Raw genomic sequence first — 26443 nt, 5'->3', positions numbered from 1 at the left:
CTAAATCTCAACTCTTTTTTTTTTTTAAAGATTTTATTTATTTATTTGACGGAGACACAGCAAGAGAAGGAACACAAACAGGGGAAGTGGTAGAGGGAGAAGCAGGCTTCCCACTGAGCAGGGAGCCCGATGCGGGGCTTCATCCCAGGACCCTGGGACCATGACCTGAGCTGAAGGCAGACACTTAACGACTGAGCCACCCAGGCCCGCCTAAATCTCAATTCTTTCCATTTACCTCTAACATTAATTTCAAGATGCAGACAGAATCTCCCTTAGTCCTGAAACATAATTACCCATCCTTGTGAAATTATCACATTGCTTTATCTTTATCCCATTATTCAGAATTTCTAAAATTACTCCCTCTTAGGATGCCTGGCTGGCTCAGTCTTGGAGCATGCCACTCTTGATCTCAGGGTCAAGAGTTCAAGCAAAAATAAAATAAAATTACTCCTGTTGCTTCAGGTCCTAAGTAAATTGAAACAAAATATTTTCTCAGACCAATGACACATCTCAGGGTCAGCAGATCTTCCTCAAAGTACTGCATACATCAGTACTTTATACAAGGCTACTGTTTGTCAAGTTATTAAAACTCAAATGCCATCCTTAATATTCATATTCCCTTTTATATGTCATGTTTCTCATTTAGTCCTTTGCTGATTCTAGTTACTACGACGTTTTTCATTTATTATGTTGCTTTATAACTAATTTGAAGAGTAAAATTTAGATTTCATATACTGTTATGGTTTCCTAACTTTAGGAAGTATTAAGGGAAGTATTTCATTCGTTCTAATTTTAAAGTCATTGCAATAAAATTCGCTCCATACAGTTCTGCTGACACCTGTTGTCCTTAACAGTTTTCTGTTCCGGACTGCTGTAATATTCTGTTTATAAACATGTCATCCCAGGGAGAAATGAGCTTTGTGCTTCTATCATAAAGAAGGGGCGCCTGGGTGGCTCAGTCGGTTGAGCCTCTGCCTTCGGCTCAGGTCATGATCCCGGGGACCTGGGATGGAGCCCCGTGTTGGGCTCCTTGCTCAGTGGGGAGCCTGCTTCTCCCTCTCCCTCTGCCCCTCCCCTCCGCCTGTGCTCTTTCTGTCAAATAAATAAACAAAATCTACAGAAAGAAAGAAAGAAGGAAAGAGAGAGAGAGGAAGGAAGGAAGGAAGGAAGGAAGGAAGGAAGAAAAAAAGAAAGAAAGAAAGAAAGAAAGAAAGAAAGAAAGAAAGAAAGAAAGAAAGAAAAAAAGGAAGGAAGGAAGGAAGAAAAAGAAAGAAAGAAAGAAAGAAAAAGAAAGAAAGAAAGAAAGAAGGAAGGAAAGAGAGAGAGGAAGGAAGGAAGGAAGGAAGGAAGGAAGAAAAAAAGAAAGAAAGAAAGAAAGGAAAGAAAGAAGAAAGAAAGAAAGAAAGGAAAGAAAAGAAAGAAAAAGGAAGGAAGGAAGGAAGGAAGGAAGGAAGGAAGGAAGGAAGGAAGGAAGGAAGGAAGGAAGGAAGGAAGGAAGGAAGGAAGGAAGAAAGAAAGAAAGAAAGAAAGAAAGAAAGAAAGAAAGAAAGAAAGAAAGAAAGAAAGAAAGAAAGAAAGAAAGAAAGAAAGAGAAAAGAAAGAAACATTGTCCAACAAAGCAATCCTGCAAAGCGCGGAGGGAACTTCACCGAGTCAAGCGCAATCTGCCCAGAGGCGGAGATCACCGCCCTCCGCAGAAGGTCCCGCCACTGCTCCTTCCGCCCCTTCCCCCACCTCCCCCGCCCGGCGCGGGTCCGCCCGCCTCGCTCCCGCCCCCTGCCTCGCCCAGGGCGCGCTCCCGGGAAGGGCCGGCTCGGGGCAGGGCGACAGCCCGCTAGGTCTGGCTGAGTGCTCGCGTCCTCCCAACTTCGGGGCGCCGGGGCGGCGGACCCCAGCCGAGAGAGCTAACGGCCTCGGTACCGCCCCCCGCCTCCCCTCGCCAGGCGCCCGCGGACCATGTTCTCCATCCCGCGGAGGTGGGGCGCCGGCAGCAGCTACGAGCGGGTCCCCGAGGGGCCCGAGGCGCAGGTAATGCTCATTGGTCCTGGGGGCCCTGGGGGAGGCGGGCGGTCTTCGCCACCCTGGGTGGGGAGAGGGAGGGGGGGGAGAGCCGCCGGTTCGGGCGCTGGCCTGTGAACTGATGCTTTAGAGCCCCCGGTTTAGTAGAAATCACACGCACACGCACACACGGACGGACACACACAAGCGCGCAGTCGTGGGAGCTGACACCAGCCCTCAGGCTGATGTGAACTCTGAACCATCAAGATCTCAGCCAAGGTGGCTGCTGGAGGAGAGAAAGAGGCTGCTTTGAAGGGGTGGAGCACTCCGCCGTCAGCAGAAACAAGCGTTTGGGAAAAGAATGAACGGACCTGGCATCGGGGAAGGAGGAGAGGCTGGGATGGGATTGCACACGCAGCGGCAGAACCCACCGAAACTGCAGGGGAGATTCGGCCTAAATACCCCGGGGTTAACTGGCAGGTGTTAACTGACCGGGTGTTGGGAGCCTGCGGTTGGGGCAATCCGGACACTGCAGACGCTTAACTGTGCCTCGCTCTGCCCCCGTGGTTAACACGTGCTTCTTCCACAATAGAAGTCACGTGCTGGACCACAGAGCAGGGCCACCAACCGCGCAGTGGTGTGTTAGGAGTAATTTCCCTAACAAAAATGCCACTTGTTTTGTCCTTCCACTTCCCCTAACTTCCTCCCCTAAGACTTTCTTTTTTTTTCTTTTTTTTCTTTTTTAAGATTTTATTTATTTGGCAGAGAGAGACACAGTGAGAGAGGGAACACAAGCAGGGGGAGGGGGAGAGGGAGAAGCAGGCTCCCCACTGAGCAGGGAGCCCCATGTGGACCTCGATCCCAGGACCCTGGGGTCATGACCTGAGCTGAAGGCAGTCGCTTAACCAACTGAGCCACCCAGGCGCCCCAGAACATGACGTTCTGATAGTTTCTAGGGTTGGCATGGTGACCTATGAATAGAATACTTCTAAATACTTGTGATTAGCAGGGGCCATTCATTCATCCCCCTCCCCCCCAACATGTTTATTATGAGCTAGCCCCTGGGCTAAACCTGAAAATATAAAGATGAATTGAATACAGTTTTCCGTCTTCCAGAGGAACTAAGTCTAGCAAGAGAGAAGTACCTGTCAGCAAATGTTTTGATAGTCAGGAAAGAGTGAGGGTACATTCAGTGAAGACAGTTCTGAAGAATCCCTTAAATCCTCCCTGAGGCATATGTTGAGATTGCTATGGTAACCCAGAACAAGAATATAAGCCCTAAAAAAAAAAAAAAAAAAAAAAAAGAATATAAGCCTTGGAGGCTGGGATGGGAGGAAAGGAATTACCAAAGGCAGTAAATTTTTTTTCTTTCCCCAAAGGCAATAAATCTTAAATAGGATTGAAGTACAAGTGAGAATTAGCCAGAAGTGAAGTAGAAGGATGTGGGCAGGAGGAAAGCTATCTCAGTAGCTGCAGCGTGTAACAGAGTTGAGAATGTGGAAACACGACTGGAAGATACAATGGACTAACTGGATTAGATCCTATCTCTTAAACTTCTTTAAGTTTCTTAAACTCTGGGCCTTAGTTTCCTCCTCTGTAAAATGGAGTTGACAAAAGTGGTTTCACCACAAAGACATATATATTTATATAATTTTATTTATTTATTTGAGAAAGAGAGAGGAAGCATGAGCAGGGGGGAGAGGCAGAGGGAGAAGCAGTCTCCCCACTGAGCAGGGAGCCTGTCGGGGCTTGATCCCAGGACTTGAGCCAAAGGCAGCCGCTTAACCGGCTGAGCAGCCTGGGAGCCCCACAGACATGTTGTATTTAATGAGATAATACACTTCATACAGAATCTGGCACATAATAAGTGATTAAGAAACAAATTATTTTTGGTTTCTGGATGTTTTCCCTTCCTCACGAGGCTGTCCTTCCACTTCCCCTAACTTCCTCCACCAATCCCAGAACCCTGCTCCAGTATGCACAAAGGAAGCTCCTGAAGTTAGGGGTTGTGAGATACTGTTAAATGTAGCAGTCGCACAAACCATATCCTCGTGGGACCACATCTCAAGGTTGAACCCAAGGAAGATTGAAAGCAAAACACTTCACTAATCCTGGACCCTGGCTATGCTGTGGTCTCATGGTCTAAAAATTTCCTGCTCCATCATCATCCAGAAATAACAGGACCTCTGTTCAAATGAAAATTGCCCTTAAGTCCGCCGTGTTAAGGTATGTTGATAGGACACCTGCTATACCTGAAATGGTAGATAAGTATAATAGATAAGAAAATGGACTAGAAAACAAAGGCCTGTAGTGGCCCTGGGGCAACAAGGGAAATGGGAAACATTGGGGTCAGTTCGGTCTGCAGACCAGAAGTGATGTCAGAGTGAGATAAGTGAATTAGAAGGATTGAGAAATGTTTAATGGAGAAGATGGGAGTAAATTAAGACACTGAAAGATACTCTTGTTACGGAACTTGGACTGGATCGCCTGACGGAAGAACCAAGCGGCACTCAGAGATCTTGGAGGATAGGAGGTTTATTTAACGCCGGGGAGCTCAGAGGAGAGTGATCTTTACTTTACTTTATAGCAATATATCAATAATGAACTCAGTGAGACCCATGCTATGAATTCAGTATTTATTGAAAAGTCATTTGTATATCCTTGGTGCTTGATAAGGCTAATTACCTTCACCAGATATTTTACCTATCTACTGTAATTTTTTTCTGGGAGGTAAATTTGGAATTTACTGTGATAAATTCAGTGTAAGAAGCCTGGCCCACATCTAAGGAGGCTATTTACCAAAGGACTCAAAGGGCTTCATATAAGATGCTTTCTTTTTTTTTACTTAGCTCATGATTCTCTGGATCAGTTGAGTCATGACCTGGTTTGGGTCAGCTTGGCTGATCTCTGCTGATCTCTTTCAGGCACTAAAGCCAACTGGAAAGTTGGCTGGTGACAGGATCGTCTAGGACTAATTTACTCCTATGTCTAGTACTTGTTCCAAGCCAGGATGACAGACCTGTCAGATGAGCACCTCAGTTCTCTCCTATGGGGTCTCTCATCCTCTAGCAGGCCAGCTCAGGATCAGACACATGGTGCACTCAGGGTTCTGAGCACAGCAAGCCTCTCGGCACTTAGAATTGGAGCTCTCTTGGTGTCTCTTGTGGCATTTTCATGATCAAAATTTTCAAGGGGTGGAGACTAGCGTTTACCTCTTGATGGGAAAAGCTCCTAAGGATCTGTAGCCATTTGCAATCTGCCACAGAAATACACGTGTTTTGGAGGTGAATACGATCTCTGGTTTGGTGGTAAATTATCAAGTTGGCAACTCCCTGTGAAATAATTTGTGACTTTCAGGTTAATTCAAGAATTTTCAGAACATTCTCCACAATATGTGCACTTATTTTCCAAGTAATATGTTTGGTAATAGTAGTGATGATGATACAGTTCATATGCATGAGTTGTTGTTTTGGGCCAAGTATGATGATGGTTTTACATCTGTCACTGCATTTACTTTTGCAACAATAATATAAGGATAGATAGCAATTGAGTAAATGATTTATAGTAGATCATTTGCTGTAACTCAGAGAACAGATGTGGAGTGAACAATGTTTTCTCAGGACATTTGCTGTATAGGTTGGAATTTTGTTGCACAAATTCCTTCTAGGATAAGAATTTTTTAAAACATAGTGAACACTTTATGTATGAGATCAGAACTGGATTAGAGAGGGTCAGTGCTAAAATTGTTAAATATGGGACAATTTCTCATAATGAACTTTACTCTGGTGATCAGTTTTACTTTTTAAAATATAGACATTGGTGCTGACTCTAAAAATATAAAATGATTACTTTTGAGGCCCTTTTAAGCCCTTCTTTTGGTTGAACTCACCAGGTCAACAGGAAGAATTTTATGGTAATGTTGTAAACTCCCAAAATAGTATGTAATTGTGATAAATAAATGTTTATATATTTATACCTTTATACTAAAATATGTAATTAAGCACACAGATGTAAACCAAATGCCTATTATATTCTCGGGTGCCTGGGTGGCTCAGTTGGTTAAGTGACTGCCTTCGGCACAGGTCATGATCCTGGAGTCCCGGGATCGAGTCCCATATCGGGCTCCTTGATTAGCAGGGGGTCTGCTTCTCCCTCTGATCCTCCCCCCTCTCATGTGCTCTCTCTCTCTCTCATTCTCTCTCTCAAATAAATAAAATCTTTAAAAAAAAATGCCTATTATATTCTCTTATTTTTATACTTTTAGAAAAAAAAACAAAACTATCTTTAATTTAGTGATTAAAATGTTTTAAATTTAGCCTATATAGAGAGCTAAATTATGTATGTATACATAAGCAAATACATACATATATACACAGTCATAGAAATTCAAGGAGATAGAGAGAGAGAGAGAGAGAGAGAGAATGAGAAATAGAGATTTCAGAAATGATTTCCCTTTCCTACATGATTTCTTGCTATGTAAGCAGAGTCATAATGATAATGTTGGGAGAAATCTTAAAATGCCTCTAGTCCAACCACCATTCTCATATCTTAATTTTATTCCTTAGGGATTATGATAGCAACATAGCTGCAACTATTGGTAGATGAAATTATTTCATGTTTACTTTTCCACCTGTTGACAAAGATATTTCAAATTTGAAATAAAGGCATATTCTTCATAGACTACTTGTTATATTTTTCTTTTTAGAAATGCAATCCGGAGAAAAGTGCTTCATTCTTCAGTAGGATGACATATTCCTGGTTTAGCAGGTAGGAATTGTACTAATTTGTTTGCAGCATACCATTCTGAGGAAGATTCCAAGGAAAATGACACCTAAATGCTATTCCTCCAGTCTAAAGCATGCATATTTTTCTAAATTGACTTTGTTAAGACTTTTTTCTTATTTTATTACAGAGAAATCACAAGACAATAACATACTAAGTAGTTCCACAGATAAGATTGCTAATACTCCTGCAATATGTCTGTCCCTTCATAAGATTTGTAACCCTGTCAGGACTATACAAGGAGAGAAATTTGAATTTTTTTTTTTTTAAGATTCTATTTATTTATTTGAGAGAGACAGAGGAAGAGAGAGAGAGCACACACGAGCAATTCGGGGGGGCACAGAGGGAGAGGGATAAGTGGAGAATCTCAAGCATACTCCGTGCTGAGTGGGGAGCTCGTGGCGAGGCTCCATCCCATGACCCTGAGATCATGACCTGAGCCGAAACCAAGAGTCAGGTGCTTCACTGACTGAGCCACCCAGGCACCCCAGAAATTTGAATTTTTTTTTAACATCCAGTATATATGTGCATATAATTTTACTTAATTCCCCCCCAAGTCTTATGAGATAGGCATTTACATATAAGAAAATTGAAAATTGAAGGTTAGAGAAAGGAATTAACTTGTCCATTGATACCCAAGAAGGAGTGCACCAAGTTGGTGTTGGAAGTCAGTTTCTTTGAGTCCCTGTTTCATGCTTTTTTTTCACTTTGATAGTCTGCTCTTTACTAGGAATGCTCCCACAAATATGTGCGTGTATATATATATACTGCTATTAAAACACATACATAGTCATTTTTATAAGACATATAATGTGGTTTATCTCACAGAATAGTTCATCTATAATGTGTGATGAGGGCTTTAACCCAGAATTAAATCATATTAAAAGAGAAGAATTGATTTTTCCAATTTTATAAATTCAGAAGCTTTCTTTAGATATGTATTTCTTTCCCCCATAACAGATTATGATACAAAAAACTATTATCTTAACTTTATGCCCCTTGTTTTAGGGTTAGTAGAAACAAAATTGCCCAATATGATCTACAAATATGCTCTCAATAGTAGATGAATGCTTAAAAAAAAAAAAAAGAAAAGAAAAGGTTGATCGTGTGCTGGATGCCCTGCATTATGCTAACCTTTAAGAATGCAGAGATAGGGGCACCTGGGTGGCTCAGTCGTTAAGCATCTGCCTTTGGCTCAGGTCATGATCCCAGGGTCCTGGGACTATGTCCCGCATCAGGCTCCCTGCTTGGCGGGAAGCCTGCTTCTCCCTCTCGCACTCCCCCTGCTTGTGTTCCCTCTCTCGCTGTGTCTCTCTCTGTCAGATAAATAAATAAAATCCTAAAAAAAAAGAATGCAGAGATAAATGCCCTAGTTCATATCTTCTAGGAATTCATAGATTTAGAAAGATTAAAAAGTATGCTGTCAATTACCCAAAAAAGGCAAAAGGCAATATAAGCATGATAGAGAAACACAGTTTTCAGGAATGCCGTCTAACCACATTTGCACAGTTAGGGAATGTTTTACAAGTAATTAATGTTTGAACCCAACATGTAACAATGTAAGAGTGAACCAAGTGGCATTCCAAGTTGAGCAAATACTGTATGCAAACCAGAGAGGCAAGCGTGGACTGACCCCTCCCACACTGCAGCCTGTTGACGTGGCAAGAGATTAAGCAGAGTGTCCTGTAATTCTTGCTCGCACTTCAGAAAATCCCCTTTGCAGTTGTGTGGATATGGTATGTACCAGGTGAGAATGGAGACAAAGGGAGTGGTTAGGTTCTTCAATTATGCTGTAAATTTATGCTTATGGTCTGAACTATGGTAAAGAGGATGAAGAGGAAGGAACAGATTCAAAAGCTAATGAACGATTAGATAAGGAAATTGAAGAACTGGGAAAAATGTTTATCAGTTTCTGGCTCGGATAACCACCCGATTCAGGTGTGGCGGAAAAACTATGTTCAGTTTGGAGAAGCTTCAATTTGGGATGTCTGACTCATCCCCATAAAAAATATCTAATAGGTGTTTGGATATATAGGCTTTTGATCTATTGATACGGATTTGGGAGTCATTGACTGTATGTCAGTCGTTGAAGCCATGAGTATGAATGAGATCATCCAGAAGGGAGAGCCTATTGAACGGGATGAGCAAACAGAACATTGAGAATCCTCAGTATTAAATGGTGAAAGGAGGGGTCATCTACCGAGGAAGCTAAGGAAAGGCATTCCGAATGTAGGAGACAAACCAAGGAAAGAGTGTGTTTGAAAGCTAAGGAAACTGTCAAAAAAGGAGGAAAATAAGGTGGTCAATAGCACCAAATACTGAAAAGGGGTAGATTAAAAAAAGAACTGAGTATTCTTCATTGAATTTGGCAATGTAAAGGTCATTGGTGATTTTTATGAAAGCAGTTTAAGTAGAAAACTGATATACTTGCTGAGCAAATAATTGGGCAGAAGCAAATAAATTGCATTAAGTTATAAGAATTTCAAGTTAACACAAATCTAAGAATCACTTAAAGAGGATGGCAAAAATTTTACATCAATATGCTACATTAAGTTACACACTAGAAAAAAGAATGATTAAATAGGAATTATGTAAATGTGGGCTATTTACATTTAATGATCTTGATTTTTCAAATTTGTATATGTATAAATATATTTTCCAAACCTGAGTTATATTTCATTCATGTGTTGAGAGGAAGAGTGATGTCTATTCTGGCTTTAAAAATTTCAGACTATCATTTTTAAGTCACAGGATATCATAGAATTTAAATAATGCAAATAAAATTAATTTTAAGGAAATGAACTTTTAAAACTTTATCAGACTATAAAGACTATATGCATTTATTTTAAATATTACAAACACCATTTTAGGAGGCCTAAAATATGAGCTGAAATTAAATTTAATAAGCAAGATAAGGCTTAGCAAATTTTAAAATATAACAACTCAATGTCTTGAACAAACCAATAAGCTGTAATTGTTGACTATCACATTTATTTTCTGTTTAGATTTAACATCTCAGAACTAGATAGGAAATATTTTTATAGCATGCTGCTATCTGGAGCTGTCACTGGCATGAATCTAATTTGATTTCTTATCTGGTAATTAAACATTTGCAGCTAAAATATAGCTATTGTTTAAGAGAATGTCTCTTTGAAGACAGTGGTTAATTGTGTTCTCAGATCTTTTCTTTGAGTTACAGAATAAAGTCAGAAATTATTTCCTAGGCCAAATTCAAGCTCCCATAATTATATGAATAATCCAATTAAAATGTGCTCAGATGATACAAATAATCAGGGAATTATATGCTTATGATCCTTAATTCCTAAGGAGGAACTGTCTAGATAGTTTTGATGATCAAATAATTATGAAGCCTTTATTAGCAAATATAATCTGTCATCAGTGTATAATAATCATTGTCATAGAATAATCCCCTTGACATACATGGGAAAATCTAGTTAAAGTTTTTTTTTTTTTTCTTTAAGATTTTATTTATTTTTTTGACAGAGAGACACAGCGAGAGAGGGAACACAAACAGGGGGAGTGGGAGAGGGAGAAGCAGGCTTCCCGCCAACACGGAGCTCAATCCCAGGACCCTGGGATCATGACCTGAGCCAAAGGCAGATGCTTAACGACTGAGCCACCCAGGCGCCCCTAGTTAAAGTTTTTATAGGTCACAGTTGAATCACTGTTTTAACCAGGGATACACTATTCAGTCTGTCCTCCCTTTCCTCACATATTAATAAAACATATATTACCTATGTCGTATCTTGTAAGTTTTGGATAGACTGACCCTTTGCCTTTTCCCATAACACAGTCACCCCTTTCCAGAAATGTTTTAAAAAGTGATTAACAGTAATGAAATTGATGATGCAACTATATATCTGTTTTCCAATGTTACTCATCTACAAAATTTATATTTCATCTCATCTTCCTAGCGAACTGCTACTGGTTTGCTGCTCTTAAGATCAGTTGGATGAGATCTTTACTCACAACTTGTTAATGTCAGTATCAAATATACTCAAAATTCTCTCTAAGATCACAAAATTGAAAGCAGAGTGGAATATTACACTTAACGGCATTGTCTGCCTTTGGTTAAGTTAGCCTTGGTTTATGTCACATTTAAAAAACTGACCAGTCTCTGGAGTTCTTGGTGTTTAACCACCTGTAATAATGGGAAATTAGTACTGCTCTACCTCTTTTAGAGAGCTGCGAGGATCAAATTAATTTAACTGAATGACCTTTGAAAAGAAGTATCAGTCTAAAAAATACAAGATGCATGCTTAGGAATCAAGTCCACAAGTTTATGGGACCTGGTGCATGCTACATTCCCCTTATTGGGACAGTCAGCTCTTGGTCCCAGTTCTTCCCAAAAAGCTGCCTCATCATTTGCTTTAAAAAGAAGCACTCCTTCCTCTTTTCCTGGATGCTTATGTGTGATAGAAAGACCAGCCAGGGTGATGAGAGTATTTAAATTTACCAAGGGAGAGCAAAAAGAGGAGGAGGGAGCACACACCTGGGAAAAGGCAAGTCACAGTAGTTAAACAGCTGAACCACGTGCATCACAATCAATTCATTTGAAGTGTCACTTTTAGATGCTGCATTATTTGGAGACTCAGCATGAAAGCCAGGGGTCACTTATCCCCATGAACCAAAACCGCTGAGTTTTTCACAGTTCTAACTCAAAATGCTGAGGCAGTAAATGTTATTAAAAATGCTTTTGTGAAAATCAATGCAATCTTATTTTGAAAATGAATATTTATGGGCGCCTGGGTGGCTCAGTTGGTTAAGCGACTGCCTTCGGCTCAGGTCATGATCCTGGAGTCCCTGGATCGAGTCCTGCATTGGGCTCCCTGCTTGGCAGGGAGCCTGCTTCTCCCTCTGACCCTCCCCCCTCTCATGTGCTCTCTCTCTCTCTCATTCTGTCTCAAATAAATAAATAAAATCTTTAAAAAAAAAAAAAGAAAATGAATATTTATTTTGTGGAATGGAATAGAAAGACTTAATATGACATAAAAGTAGTTTATTGCTTAATATGTTTTTGAAAGTGCACTGCAGGAAAATGTCCAGGGTATTTGAGCCAACAGAAACATGATTATTGAAGGTCCTTTCTTACTACTTTTAAACCTTTTTGTTAAATGTGAATTGTAATATGATATTATGTAGTATAATAAAAGTGAAATTGAATCCAGTGCAGACTCTGGTTACCAGAGGGTTTAAATCCATCTCAGGGTCAATCAATAGAGATTGTTCAGTAATAATGACAATGAAACCAGTCCCAGTGTGGAGTAGTGTAATACTTTGTTATGGTCTCTTGGACTAATAATGTACTTTATAATGGCAAGAACAAAAACTATTGAGTCAAAAGGCCTGGGTTTAAACGTGGGTTTAATTTCTTCCTGAACAAGTCCTGTCACCAAGCTCATAAACTGAGCATATCTGAACTACATCACTTAGGAACTTGGCTGGCTTTTATATCCTTTGGGTAAATACCTAGTAATGCAATTGCTGGGTCCTAGGGTAGTTCTATTTTCAACTTTTTGAGAAACCTCCATACTGTTTTCCAGAGTGGCTGCACCAGCTTGCATTCCCACCAACAGTGTAAGAGGGTTCTCCTTTCTCCACATCCTCACTAAGTGAAATAAGTCAGTCAGAGAAAAACAAATACCATACCATATGATTTCACTCATGTGTAGAATTTAAGAAACAAAACAGATAAACATATGGGAAAGAAAAAAGAGAGAGAGAGAGAGAAGCAAACCATAAGAGACTCTTGCCAGAGAACAAACTGAGGGTTGATGGAGGGAAGTGGGTGGGGAGTGGGCTAAATGGGTGATGGGTATTAAAGAGGTCACTTGTTATGATAAGCACTGGGTGTTATACGTAAGTATAACTAATCACTAAATTCTACTCCAAAAACAGATATTACACTATATATTAACTAACTAGAATTTAATAAAAATTTGAAAAGAAAAAAAAAAATCAAGGAACATATCAAGCAACAGAGTAGCCAAATAATAACAGCTGAAACAAATAGGTATTTATTTTGTTGTTATTGGGCAGAACGCTAGGAATAAGCGGGTAAACTATGTTATAAGGGGCCCAGAATTTTTCTCTTTCCACTTCCCTTCCTTATTATTTGGCATTTTGCCGATGGTGGCAAAGTTGGCTTCTCTATGTCAGAGCATTATACCTCCAGTGCAGGCAGAAAGGAGAAGGGGAAAGGAAAAAGGAGGCAGAACATTTTTTCCTCTTGAAGTTTTGTGCCTCCTTTTGAAAAAGAAAGTTCTCCTCAGCAGACTTGTGTTTAGGTATCCCTAACCGTAACTGAGTTAAATTATTAATGCTTAGCAAAAGATACTGAGATTACCAGGACTACTTTAGACCAATCTATAAGTTATGACTCTGTGGCTGGGATAAGGACTTACCCTGAGTTTGAGAGATTTTCACCTGAATAAGTATCAGATTCCTGGTGGTAAGATGATGGGGCAGAAGGATGGCTGTAAGGTAAGTATAATTTATTGTCTGCCACAACATTTGTTGTGTAACTAGACCATGAATCATAGTTTGCCAGGGACAGTCCTGATTTAGACCCATTGTTTTTGCATAATTATTCACAATGTCCTTTGGGGTAAACTCACTGAATGGGGGAGAGTGGAAGTACTGAGACGCGCAGTAACTTGCCATACTTCTTTTTTTTTTTTTTTTTTAAGATTTTATTTATTTATTTGACAGAGAGAGACAGCAAGAGAGGGAACACAAGCAGGGGGACTGGGAGAGGGAGAAGCAGGCTTTTGCCGAGCAGGGAGCCCGATGAGGGGCTTGATCCCAGGACCCTGGGATCATGACCTGAGCCAAAGGCAGACGCTTAACGACTGAGCCACCCAGGCGCCCCAACTTGCCGTACTTCTTAAGGCATCTTAAGAAACAGCACTGTCACACTGGCTCATATTCTCTTGGCCAAAGTAGGTCATATGGCCAAGGCTAAAGTTTATGGGGCAGAGACAGGTACTCCACATCTAGTTGGACAATTTGTAAAGTGAAGTGGCAAAGGGTATATAATGTCCCAGTGGAATAGGAGAAGTTGCAAATGCAGAGGTTGGATCCATTTCTCCTCTGATACAAGACAGAGGAGTTGTAGTTTTTTTTTTTTTTTTTTAAGATTTTATTTATTTATTTGACAGAGAGAGACACAGCGAGAGAGGGAACACAAGCAGGGGGAGCGGGAGAGGGAGAAGCAAGCTCCCCGCTGAGCAGGGAGCCCAACAGGGGGCTCAATCCCAGGACCCCAGGATCATGACCTGAGCCGAAGGCAGATGCTTAACCATCTGAGCCACCCAGGCGCCCCAGGAGTTGGGGTTTTGAAGTGAACACCTGACTGTGAAAGTTAGCTATATAAATTTCAGTAAGGGAGGTAAAGTAGTAGGTGCTTCCAATATGAGATGAGTAAAGGAAGTTAGTGTTTCACTGAATAATCCAAGTAATTCTTCTAAAAGCTACAAGTGATTATTGCACATTGTTGAACTGCAGGATATGTTGTATGATTTTTCACATTACAATCTAGTCATTGCATCCTGATTTAAAAAATAATTTATAAATCAAAGAATAAGATAAATGCATGCAAAATTATTTTTAACTTGATTATTGGTTTTGCTGAATTGTTTACCTTACTCTTTCATTTTTAGAATAATTGTTTTAGGCTATAAGAAACCTTTGGAAAGAGAGGATCTTGTTGAACTAAATGAAAGTGATTCTTCCTATATTGTGTGTCCCATCTTTGAAAAACAATGGAGGAAGGAAGTTTTAAGGAATCAAGAGAGGCAAGAAGTAAAGGTAATTAATTCTTAAAACCTAAGTACCTAATTACTACCTAAAACTAGAAAGAGGTTCTCCCAAACATGAGATGATATTATTATAAATTTAGAAAGTTCTTAAAATAGTGCAATGACAAGCCATTTTCATAAGTACAGTTGGTTGTTATTGCAACGAATTTCTGTCATCAAATTATGCAGCAACCCCTCCCTTTAATATCAGGAACAATGTGTTGATATGTTATCTTTGGCTTTTTACCAGTATCTTTTGCTCAACTATCATGGCAAAGATGGGTTCGATATCTCATGGCCTCATATCTGTTGGTCCAACTAATAACATCGTGACCAAGAGCAAAGCTTATGGAGCAGGGATGGTTACTCCTTATCTATCTAGTATCATATATACACACATATATATCCTCTTTAGAATTCCCAAAAAGAAAATACAATTTGAAGATAAAATTGTATTTATATTAATTAATTACATTAATGAAACAGTTTCAGCATTCACAAAATAAAATAGAACTGTTTCTCTTGCCCATTTATACCACGTGGTGTAAATAATACCAGGTGATCTGAAGACATACAGTTCCAATGATACAGGTCATATTTTCAAGTTTAACTGAATTTATCCCTTCTGACCTTATTATCTCTGGAGTACAGTACTAATTTTATGGTTGGTGTATATATATATTTCATTTTTTACCTCTATTAGCTCTGTCCAATTTTCTCACTGTTTCTTATTTTCTTTCATTATGTAGGCATCCTTTCATAAAGAGGCACATGCCAGGAAACCATCTCTGGTCTATGCATTGTGGAACACCTTTAAGTTTGTCCTGATTCAAGTTGCTTTATTCAGAGTGTTTGCTGATATTTTGTCCTTCACTAGCCCACTCATAATGAAGTAAGTTGTAGTTTTGTTTTTTTGTTTTTTTTTAATCTCCCCACAGGTAAATGATAAGCAAGTGTTCAACTCTCAAAGTTGTACTAAAAAAGAGTAGGGAAGGTCCTTATTGCAAATTTTATGTAGGATATGGACATTCTGTTAGCTTTGCTATAATACAAATGTGAATGATGGTAATATAGTCAATATTTACTGAAGTCAGCCATGTACTAAACACTGTTCTAAAATCTTTATATGAATTATCTTATTTAATCTTTACAACAATCCTATGAGACGGGAAATATTATTACACTCATTATCACGATGCAGAAAAAGAGGTTCAAGTAATTTGCCTAAGTTCACATAGCTAGAAAATTCCAGAGTTATGATTAAAAGCTAGGAAGTCGGTCTTGAATATATATTTAGAAAATGAAATGATACATACCCTTACTATTTTTCTTAGCTGTGGCCTTTTGGGAGTTGAACTTTATCAACCAGGGTAGTAATATATAAATATAAATAAATATAAATGCATACATATATATATACATACACACACATATACATAGAGACATAATGTTTGAAGAATTTCCTTGATATTTCTTTAATATCTATATGCAAGGGTTTTTTTGTGTGTTTTGTGTGACCCTACTGAGAGAGGACTTTTGGAAGCCTGTGTCTATTTTCTCCTGGACCCATGTATCTTTTCTCTTTGTTGATTTTTTTTTTTTTTTTTTTGTATCCTTTCAACATAATAAGTCATAGTCATTAGTATGACTAGATGCTGACTGTTACAAGTCCTTCTAATGAATCATTTAACTAGGGAGTGGCCTTGGGGATCCCTGACAGCTATCTAGCCAATCCAAAAAGATTGTGTGAGTAATTGTCTACATAAGCCTGGAGTTAACAAAAATATTGGCTGAGGTAATAAACTGAGGAACTGTTCCAAATTATACTGGGTATGACAAACTGTTTTTCTGGATGAGACCACCTTAGCATGGATAAGGAGAAGTAAAGACATCTATAGACAAACAATCCAGCTATTCCAATTTGTGGAGTTAGTGAAGACAGGGAAATCCACCAAAGGGCAGTGAGAAGGAGTGCTTAGTGCAGAGAGAGGAAAACCAAGAGAGCATGGTGTCAGGGAATCTAAGGCAAGAAGGTGATCCTTTGTTGTCAGAAAATGTGCTCCTGTCATTTTTCACTCCAAGGTCTGTTTGGCTCCCTTGTCTATGGAAATATAAGCCAATGTCTTCTGGATTAAAACCCCCCCACAGACAAGGTAACATACCTCTTCTTCCCCTGCCTCTGCCTCTCACCTTTGTGTATCACAGCTATTTTTAAGGAGTTGCCATAGAGTTCTCTCACCTGTGGCCAGAAATCTCTCTCTCAGAAATGTATTGACCAGCATCTTCCTCTCCTGCCCTCTTCTGGTGATCTGTTGCTGTAGTATTAAGATTGTCAAAGTTTAGTGGCATAAAACAATGATCATTTTATTATGTTCACACCAAAATCTATGAGGCAAACATGATAACCACTAAGCTACAGAAACAAGGCATGATTTTATGGATCTGAACTTCAGAGAGGGATGGATTTTCTTTGATTCACCATGATGGGGGCCCTAGCTGATTAGCTCGGCAGGCAATAGCTCTAGAAGTTCAAATAGAGACGAATGTTTGGGGCCTTGTTTTTTTTTAAAGATTTTATTTATTTGAGACAGAATGAGAGAGACAGAGAGCACATGAGAGGGGGGAGGGTCAGAGGGAGAAGCAGGCTCCCTGCCGAGCAGGTTGCCCGATGCGGGACTCGATCCAGGGACTCCAGGATCATGACCTGAGCCGAAAGCAGTCGCTTAACCAACTGAGCCACCCAGGCGCCCTGGGGCCTTGGTTTTGGCTGTCAGCTGGGTTATCTTGGTTCTTTTTTATGTGTGCTGGTGCTGGAATGTCCACAATGGCTACTTAGCTTACATATTCATGCCTGGGCTAAGATAGCCAGATATCCATCTCTGTCTGTCTGTCTGTCTCTCTCTCTCCAAGCCTCTCCAAATGGTTAGCTTGAGCACAGAAGTCTCAGAGCAGTTGAACTTCTTACATAGCAGCTGGATTTTTTTCAGAGTGAACATGCCAAGAGGCTCAGACAAGTCTTTTTATGATCTAGGCTTGGAAGCCCCAGAATGTCACTTCTGCAACATTATTTTGGTCAAGCAAGCCCCTAAATCAGCCCAGATCCAAGGGGAGGAGACTTAGAATGGTTAGGTTTGACTTCTGAGTGGAAGGAGTAGCAAGAGATACCCAGCCATTTTTAGTCATGCTCTGATTCCTAGTTTTCAATGTCTACTGCTCAAAAAACTCATTCCAGAATCTCACTGTGGCCACTTTTTTAAAAAATAGCTATAGGTCATGGTAATTCAGTGTCTCCAAATATTTGCAGTCTACAGGGTGCTAAATAATTACTAAGTCCTTGTCTATGGGGTAAGGAATGGTCTCCCTAATTTTGTGACACACTTTTGTAACAGACTAGCCTGACCATACCTGCAAAATAGTAATGTCAATATTGCATTGAAATCAGTTGGTTGATGTATCTTTCTTCCTGCCTAAACTATGAGCTCCTCATGGTAACAGATTCTATGTTACTCAGTGTCGGTGTCCTTACTGCCTAGCACAGAGCCTGGCACATAGAACTCAAATACATTTCCTGAATGGAATACTGAATAAATGGGCTTATCCAAAGTCACACTTTTTCAAGAGATTCTGATTCTAGAGTAGCTGAATAACCTTAATATTTCCACATTGAGGATTAAAGGATCAGAAATAATTTTATGGGTTTAATGTTAGAATTTAAATAAAAACTTGAAACATAAAGAATTTTATGAGTTTACATGATCATAAACTGAGCCTGGGGGAGCTAATTTTATAAGCTAATTTTGAGATGTATATTTTTCCTTTTGATAAGGGAAATTACTAGAGACTACTACCTTTAAGGATGAGAATACATTGTTGTGTTATCATGACTCATATGTGTAGTAATCAAACATATAAAAATAATACTTTCATTAACATACTATTAGAAGAAATGTTTCTTGTTGATTCTTATGCTTACTCATTTTCCCCTTTTCTATGAATTTTATTATTATGTTAGTCAAACCAATGAGTGTTCATAAACGATATGAGGATTTTGGTTTTATGGTCTTCACCATTTCTTTTTTTTTTTTTTTTTTTAAGATTTTATTTATTTGACAGAGAAAGACACAGCGAGAGAGGGAACACAAACGGGGAGTGGGAGAGGGAGAAGCAGACTCTCCGCTGAGCAGGGAGCCCTATGTGGGACTCGATCCAGGGACTCCAGGATCATGACCTGAGCCGAAGGCAGTCGCTTAACCAACTGAGCCACTCAGGCGCCCTGGTCTTCACCATTTCTTGATCACAGATTATTTTTAATATTTCCAGATTTATATGTGTAGAACCACTAAGGTACCTGTTGATAGTCATTTAGTTGTTTGATTTTATGAGAAAGGAAAAAAGCCTAATTTGTAGATATAGCCACAATAAGAAGAATAGTGCACCTCTTTCAGGAAATTTAATTCATAGACTGAGAAGACATTTAGTAAGTTGCTCTTGTAAAAATAATTTGGTGTCCCAGTGGAAGGCATCTGATAGAGATCCACTAAGAAATACAGAATTTCCTGTTATTTCATGTAGGTGGGCTGTGGTATAATTCAGTACTGTCATTGAGAATACACAATGCTCTCAATAATTTTCAGTGACTAGAGGTTTTAATAGTAATTTTAGAAACACGGGTATATATTTGATTCCAAAGTACAATTCCAATAAAGTTAATCTCTTGAAGTACTTGGTTTATAAAGCAATTTGGGAAACACAATTGCTTTTAATTTTTTTACCCATAAGTTGTCCAAGCTGCAAATAAAATAGATCAAGGCTTAGACATTAATTTTTTATTTTTAAAAAATGTAAACTTTAAAAACATAAACTCACATAAAGAATGAATTTTTAAAGTCAATGTTCTTAAAAAAAATTTAGATATGGTCTTACCTAATTACATGTGGCTTCCTTCTGGTTATAATCTTAAGTTAACTCAAAATGGCTGTTTACAATAACAAGCACATTTCTGCATTTCCAGAACTCAGAGTAAAAAAAAAAATGTACATTTCTAAAACATCTAATATTATACTTTTTACTTATAAAATAAATAACAGGAACTACTTAAACCAATCAGGAATTGAGCCTGCAAAATAAATGACATATTAATCTGTAGTATCTGAGAGAATATATCCAAGTTGTTTTCACCATGATGTAGAGTATATGTAGACTTTTTACATTAGTATTATTATTAGTCACACAGATGCAGTTTAAAAAAAGTTGAGAGCATGTATATAATAATAACAATGACATAGGGCATTTTAACCAGTGTTTACAGTTGAAGGGCAATAAGCAACCAAGAGAGCTATGATTAGAACTATCCCCATTGTCTAGCTGTAACCCAGCATTGACCATGATCATCATGACCATGCTATTGCCAAACTTAGGAGAAAATAAGGGAAGATAGAGTAGAGAGAAACTGGATACGGATAAAAGTAATAAGAGGTGAGATATAATTCAGGTCTTTCTTTGAAAAAACTGTGTGCCATTCTGAGAGATTCACTACTTAACGTTCTGTCATGTTTCCCTATATTTAACAAAATGTATGATTATGATAAAAAAGAAGCTTTAAAGGTCTTTGTGTCTCAACTTGTATGATGAAGTTAGACCAGAGCAGTTAGTTGGTGAGATTACCATGTGAGAACTAGAAATTAACCGTGTACTCAGAAGCCTCTGAAAGTAACTGTTGATTCCATGTACTTTATATCATAATTGAATTAAAAATAAAGGGGGGGCACTGGGTGGGTCAGTCATTAAGTGTCTGCCTTTGGCTCAGGTCATGTTCCCAGGGTCCTGGGATTGAGCCCTGCATCATTGGGGCTCAGCGGGGAGCCTGCTTCTCCCTCTCTCACTCCCCTTGCTTGTGTTCCTTCTCTCGCTGTGTCACTCTGTCAAATAAATAAATAAAATCTTTAAAAAAATAAATAAATAAAAAATAAAGGGGCAGGGGGAAGAAGCCAAATTGGCAAGAAGAGAAAAAGAGCAGGTAAACATGTGAGTGTGTGTAACATTTTGACAGCATTTAACTTTCATAAGCATTTAACTGCTTTAGATGTTTAACATTTCTTACCCTTTCTCAATTTCTATATGACGTTCAGGCAAATGATCATTTTCTGTGAACATCGCCCAGATTTTGGATGGAGTGGCTATGGTTATGCTTTGGCACTTTTTGTTGTAGTCTTTTTGCAAACCTTGATCCTTCAGCAATACCAACGTTTTAACATGCTCACTTCAGCAAAAATTAAGACGGCCGTAATTGGACTCATCTACAAAAAGGTAAAAAATTAAGGAATTCTCAATTTGTAAATGGATTCTTTCCTTGCATACTTTAAAATAGGAGAGTACGTTAAAATGTTCCTAGGGTGCCCTTTGAGTGTACATTTGTTTTGCCTTAAAAGAACTTTGACTCATCAATGTTGGTTGTATTAATTTCTCTATAGGACTCTCTATAGTCCTTACAGCCCCTCCAACTTCCGGTGAGCCCTAATCCATGAAACTAGATGATGGTTTCTGTCTGCTGTTGTGTCACTGAACTCCTCCCCCCAAAGTGAATGGCAATGAATGTTTTCATGGTTGTCTATGTTTATGTATTAATAAAGTTTCTTCTTTTCATGATTATTTTCATTCTGCATACTACTTTTTTCTTCTTCCTCTGCTGACTCTACTTCACTTTCTCATGCAACAAAGCCATCTTTCTCTATATAATCATTATCTACTTCTGTTTCACTCTAAGCCCTGCCTCTGCACCCATCCACCCTTCAGAACAACCTGGCTGATTCTTATACCTGTGATAACACTGAAGTTCAATTTGTTCTTTCTTGAAAATGCAATTTTAAATACCACTTCTTTACCATCCAGAGCCTTTTATTTACATCATAATTATAAACAATTGAAGAGTTTCTTCCTTCCCGTAGTTATCACCTGAGTTAGTCAATCAAGTGTATTTTGCATTCTTACTCTGTACTCTTCTGTAGATTGTGGGCCCTTTAAGATTTGGAATAGAAACCTCTTTACCTATTGTACCTTTATCATCTGGGAAAGTGACTTTTATACATTTTTATAAAAGTTGGATGACTGAGTAAATGAGTAAATGAGCCACTGCCTTCAAGAAATTGGGGGGAATTATTAGCATACATAATAAATGTGTGGAACTAAATGCAGGTTTTATAAGAGGTCAGATGAGCAGGAAATCCACAGTGATTGTGTGCAGTTAAAGAAGGTTTCACATAGAAAGAAAGACTTGAAATGGTCTTTGGGAGAGATGTAGAATTTGTATTAGTGGAAGGAAGTATTATAATTTGGGCTGAGCTGTGCATGAAGCATATAGGCCATTTGGCCATATTGGGCCAAAATGGGGGTATGGAATGGCCTTAGCCCAAATGCAGGGACATACTGCTATGGTCGTAATTCTAGAGGCTGTAAATTCCAAGAAATCCTAATATGGACGAAGGATATCAAGGAGTCTAGGAATCAGTTTAAATGTTAACACTTGTTTTTGATATACAGTCCATATGGAATAGGATTTCATTCAGTGATTAAAGCATTGGAGCTTGGGAATACGATTTGGATGGATTTACAAATACAAAAGAGTGGACTGCAGTAGAAATTAGAACAAGCTGTCAAATAAAAAAAGAAAATCAAGCATTGTGGGTGAGTCTATTACAAGGGCAGGGAGACCCCGGAGATAATAATGGAAGAGGTAACACTGACTATAGGGATGAAACCATAGATTCCTTAGAGAGATTGTTTAAGAACAAAGAGCACTCTGGATCAAAGGAGTACAGCAATCAAGCCAGCTCAGTAGAGCTTGCTGTATGGATTACCGTTTAATGCCAAGTCCATCAAACAAGCAGTAGAAGACATAGCCTTTGTTGTTATAACCTGTATTGATGCACTGAGATAGCATGTGCAGCTGGCACTGATGTAAGGCTGGCCTTTTTTCTTAGTCTCGTATCATACACCTGTTTTCCAGAGAGTCTATCTCTGTGGGACTAATTAGGGTAGTTAGATTTCCATTCTCTTTACGGGTTGTAGAATTCTGATTTTTATCATATTTAGAGACCTTCAGTATCCAAAATGGCTTTCATAGTGGCACCAGGTGACCCATATTAATCTGACATTGGCTCTACTTCATTAGGGACTTGTTATTAGAGTGGCGTAAACGTGGTCTCAGATCCTTTTCTTGGTGAGGAAGGGAGATGTTAGGACTTTCTTGTTCTCGACCCATCCACATGACTGCTCTAGTTTGGAATAGGAATATCATTTTTAAGGTTTGTGGGAAAAACATGGGCCCCATTCCACTTGATCACTTTAAGAGTTCATGAGTCTCAAAGCTCAGATTTTGTTACCTGTTAGCTCACAGGTGCAGGCCCCATGACAATTCTTGAGGACTAAGAAACGGGATATGCTTCAAAAGCAGCATCAGTTAGTCCTGGGTTTAATATGGGGAGTCTGGGGGAATTCTTCCACCAAACAGTAGAATCTTTGTGATTTTAAAAATGGGTAAAGGTGATCAGAAGGTACAAAACTTCTAATTAAACAATAAATGTCATGAAGATGTATTGTGCAGCATGGCAATTATAGTTAATAATACTGTATTGTGATGGGCACTTGGGTGGCTCAGTCAGTTAAATGTCTGCCTTCAGTTCAGGTCATGATCCAGGGTCCTGGGTTCCAGCCCCGCGTCGGGCTCCCTGCTCAGCAGGGAGTCTGCTTCTCCCTTTTTCTCTCCCTCTGCCTCTCCCCATGCTTGTGCTTCCTCTCTCTCTCTCTCAAATAAATAAATAAAATCCTTAAAAAAAATACCGTATTGTATATTTGAGAGCTGCTAAGAGAGTAGATCTTAAAAGTTCTAATCACAAGAAATAAAACTTTTGTAACTATGTGTAGTGATGGATGTTAACTAGACTTGTGATCATTTGACAATGTCATTTTGTATTGTATATCATTTTGCAATGTATACAAATACCGAATAATTTTGTTACACACCTGAAACTATATATGTCAATTAAATATATCACAATTTTTAAAAAAGCGGGGAGGTAGGAGAAACAGGAGAGATTTGGAGCATGGGGTGCTGACAAAGAGAACAGGTTTGAGTTAGAGACCAAAGTATTGTTTTATGTTGAAGGAGGTATCTGAAAAAAAAAAAAAAATGAAATAAAGTAAAATAAAGCAAAATACAATAAAAACTTCCTGACTTCTAAAACATTTTTTTAACTAAACAAAAGTAATATATCCACATTATCCAGTTTGGCAGCCACTAGTCACATATGACTATTGAGCCCTTGAACTGTGGCTCTTAAGACTAAGGAAGTGAATTTTTAATTTTAATGAAATTTAATAACAACACATAGCTAGTTGCTACCATTATTGGACAGTAGTGCAGTGTCTAAACTGTCTATATTTGTAGTTTAAAGATTTGTTCTTAACCTTAATTGGGATAATTCTAAAATGCAAGAAAATTAATAAAATTTAGTACATTTAAAAAAATAAAAATATGTAAGTGTAGTCAGGAAGAGGAGAAGCAGAATCCTAATCCTGCACTTAAAGTCAGAAAGAGAATCCTGGCATACTTTTTTTGCATACAGAAGAACTGAAGAAGAATGAGTTCTTATAAATGTTATGAGGGTCCGCCTTTAGGTCCACCACATCTCTTTAGAAGTATAGTAACTGCTGGTTTAGAATCACTGGGTGAGGAATTTTTAGGACCCTTCCAGCTCTAAATTATGTGATTTCTATGACTTATAGCTAGGATGGTCAGGAAAAATGTAATGATTAGTATTGCATAATACTGCATGATTTAAGTCAGAAGGATGAATTGCACGAGGCAAAGACTCTACTGTGGAAATACATTGTGGGAGAGAGTACACAGATGAATACATGGCTTGCTCAGAAAATGATGAGTAGATTAATTTAGCTAGAGATAGTATTTTTATGAGTAGGATGGTGGGGAGGGGTAGGTTGGTAAAATAGAAGGGATTGCAACTCTCTTTTTCAATAACTTGAAAGATACATTGTAAAAACGGACTTTAATTCTAGAGGAAATTGGAACTCATTTGAGCCATAGGGTAGACGGATGATCAGGAGAAACTAATGAAAATAGATAGGGTTGGAAATAAGGAGTAACTTAGAACTATTTCAGTAGTTCTGGAGATAAAGATATGAACCAGGACCATGGCAATGAGTCTAGAAAGGAACAAATATATAAGAAGGAGAATGTGAAATTGCAAACAGGTTTCATCATCCGATGATAAAGTGAGATATTAGTGAGTTGAGTTCAGGGATAATTCAAATATTTCCAGTCAGTAAGAGAGGTTTTTGAGGCTGGAGCCTTATCCGGTTCATCTTGGTCTTGTTAGAGTATAATTCAATAAATGAAATCAGTGAAGTTTTAGGAATTGATAAGTCACATAGTTGTGCCGTGTGTGTGTGTGTGTGTGTGTGTGTAGACTAGGTAAAGAAAATATTGTAGTAAAGAAATCTCAAAATTGGATGAAATTTAAAAATAACAGAGTTTTGTGTAAGTGATTATGATTAAATATAATTGTAAATGAAAATTTGTTAATTGTCATTTTGATTGAAGAGTATTTATAAACTCCCAACTTTTTATACGGTTTTAGATTTTACAGTTGATTTTTTTTTCTTTTTACCTCACTCTGGCTTTCTCTCTTTTATCTCTTTAAATACTCTTTACTAGACAATTCTGGAACATGTTGCATCATCCAGTATAATTGTGGTGACATATTGCAGTATTCTTCCAAATTGTTTCATATAACAAAGAGGCAGTTTAGATTGTATAATTTAGCAATAAGCGGTAACTAAATTCCCCCTCATGGCTTGTGAATTTTGTCCCTTACAAAAAGGTAGAAGTTTATTTGGCAGAAAAAAATATTGAAAGAGAAATCAGTGCTCCTGATGTTGAAAATGCCATGCAGGACAAGATCCAATTATATAGTGCCCTTTAGTCTTTTCCTTAATATTTTGAAAGCAATTAATTTTTAAAGAAAATTTTCTCTTGTCTACTGAAGAAAATATGTGTAATGCATAAAATAGGAAAGAGAAAATGGCAGCCATTCATAATTCTAGATTGCAAAGATAAGCATTGATATATTTTCCCCTAACATTTATTTTACCTGCATAATATATATTTGTAATACACTGTTTTATAATCTGTTACTTACTTCATAATATATCATGACAAAACATATTGACAAAATACATTATTATATGATCTCTTTATGATTCTTTTTTGTATTTAATCTGTTTGAGGGGGGCGCGTGGGTGGCTCAATCCTTTAAGCACCTGCCTTTGCTCAGGTCATGATCCTGCTCCCTGCTCAGTGGGGAATCTGCTTCTCCCTCTGCCCCTCCCCCTGCTCATGCTCATGCTCATGCTCTTTCTCTCTCTCTCAAATAAATAAATAAAATCTTAAAAAAAAATCATTTTGTTTTTAAGTACATTCTTACATATAAGCATAAATTTAAATAAATGCATAGCAGAAACTTCCGTATATATATTAAACTCTTTTCCTACTATTGTCATTTTTTTCCCTATTTTGCTTTCCACCTTGCTTACCATCTTCACTCATTAATACATATGGTTCACTCAATACATATCAAACTACCTTTTCCACACATTCTTTATAACCATTGCAACATTATCTTCTGATAGTAGGTATGACAGGTAAAGCTACTGCCAATCCCCACCTCTTGCCCCACCATTTTAGGATAACCTGTTTTATTTTGATTTTTCTGTGTTTAGGTGCTTGTAAGTATTTCTTTTTAAGGATAATTTTAACATTATAGAATTTA

At 38.3% G+C, this 26443-nt stretch overlaps 1 protein-coding gene across 5 annotated transcripts in view; it reads left to right on the top strand.

Moving 5' to 3' along the window:
• Window positions 1-1786: 1786 nt before the first annotated feature.
• LOC118017326 (multidrug resistance-associated protein 1-like) overlaps window positions 1787-26443 on the top strand; it is an 89507-nt gene continuing 64850 nt past the window's right edge. For 4 of the 5 annotated variants that reach the window (XM_035015138.1, XM_035015139.1, XM_035015136.1 and 1 more), the window contains exons 1-5: window positions 1787-2028; window positions 6704-6765; window positions 14463-14610; window positions 15350-15492; window positions 20729-20906. In XM_035015138.1, the coding sequence (XP_034871029.1) occupies window positions 1957-2028; window positions 6704-6765; window positions 14463-14610; window positions 15350-15492; window positions 20729-20906 (603 nt within the window). In that variant the 5' untranslated portion in view covers window positions 1787-1956. Of the gene's footprint in view, window positions 2029-6703; window positions 6766-12797; window positions 13285-14462; window positions 14611-15349; window positions 15493-20728; window positions 20907-26443 lie in introns of those variants that run through there. The other variant, XM_035015137.1, reaches the window with a different exon arrangement.

The sequence above is a fragment of the Mirounga leonina genome, unplaced genomic scaffold (genome assembly GCF_011800145.1).
Source record: "Mirounga leonina isolate KUSES-001 unplaced genomic scaffold, KU_Mleo_1.0 Mir_169, whole genome shotgun sequence".
Lineage (NCBI taxonomy): Eukaryota > Metazoa > Chordata > Mammalia > Carnivora > Phocidae > Mirounga > Mirounga leonina.
Note: the sequence above shows the minus strand (reverse complement) of the source record. Positions and strands in the feature narration are given on the sequence as shown.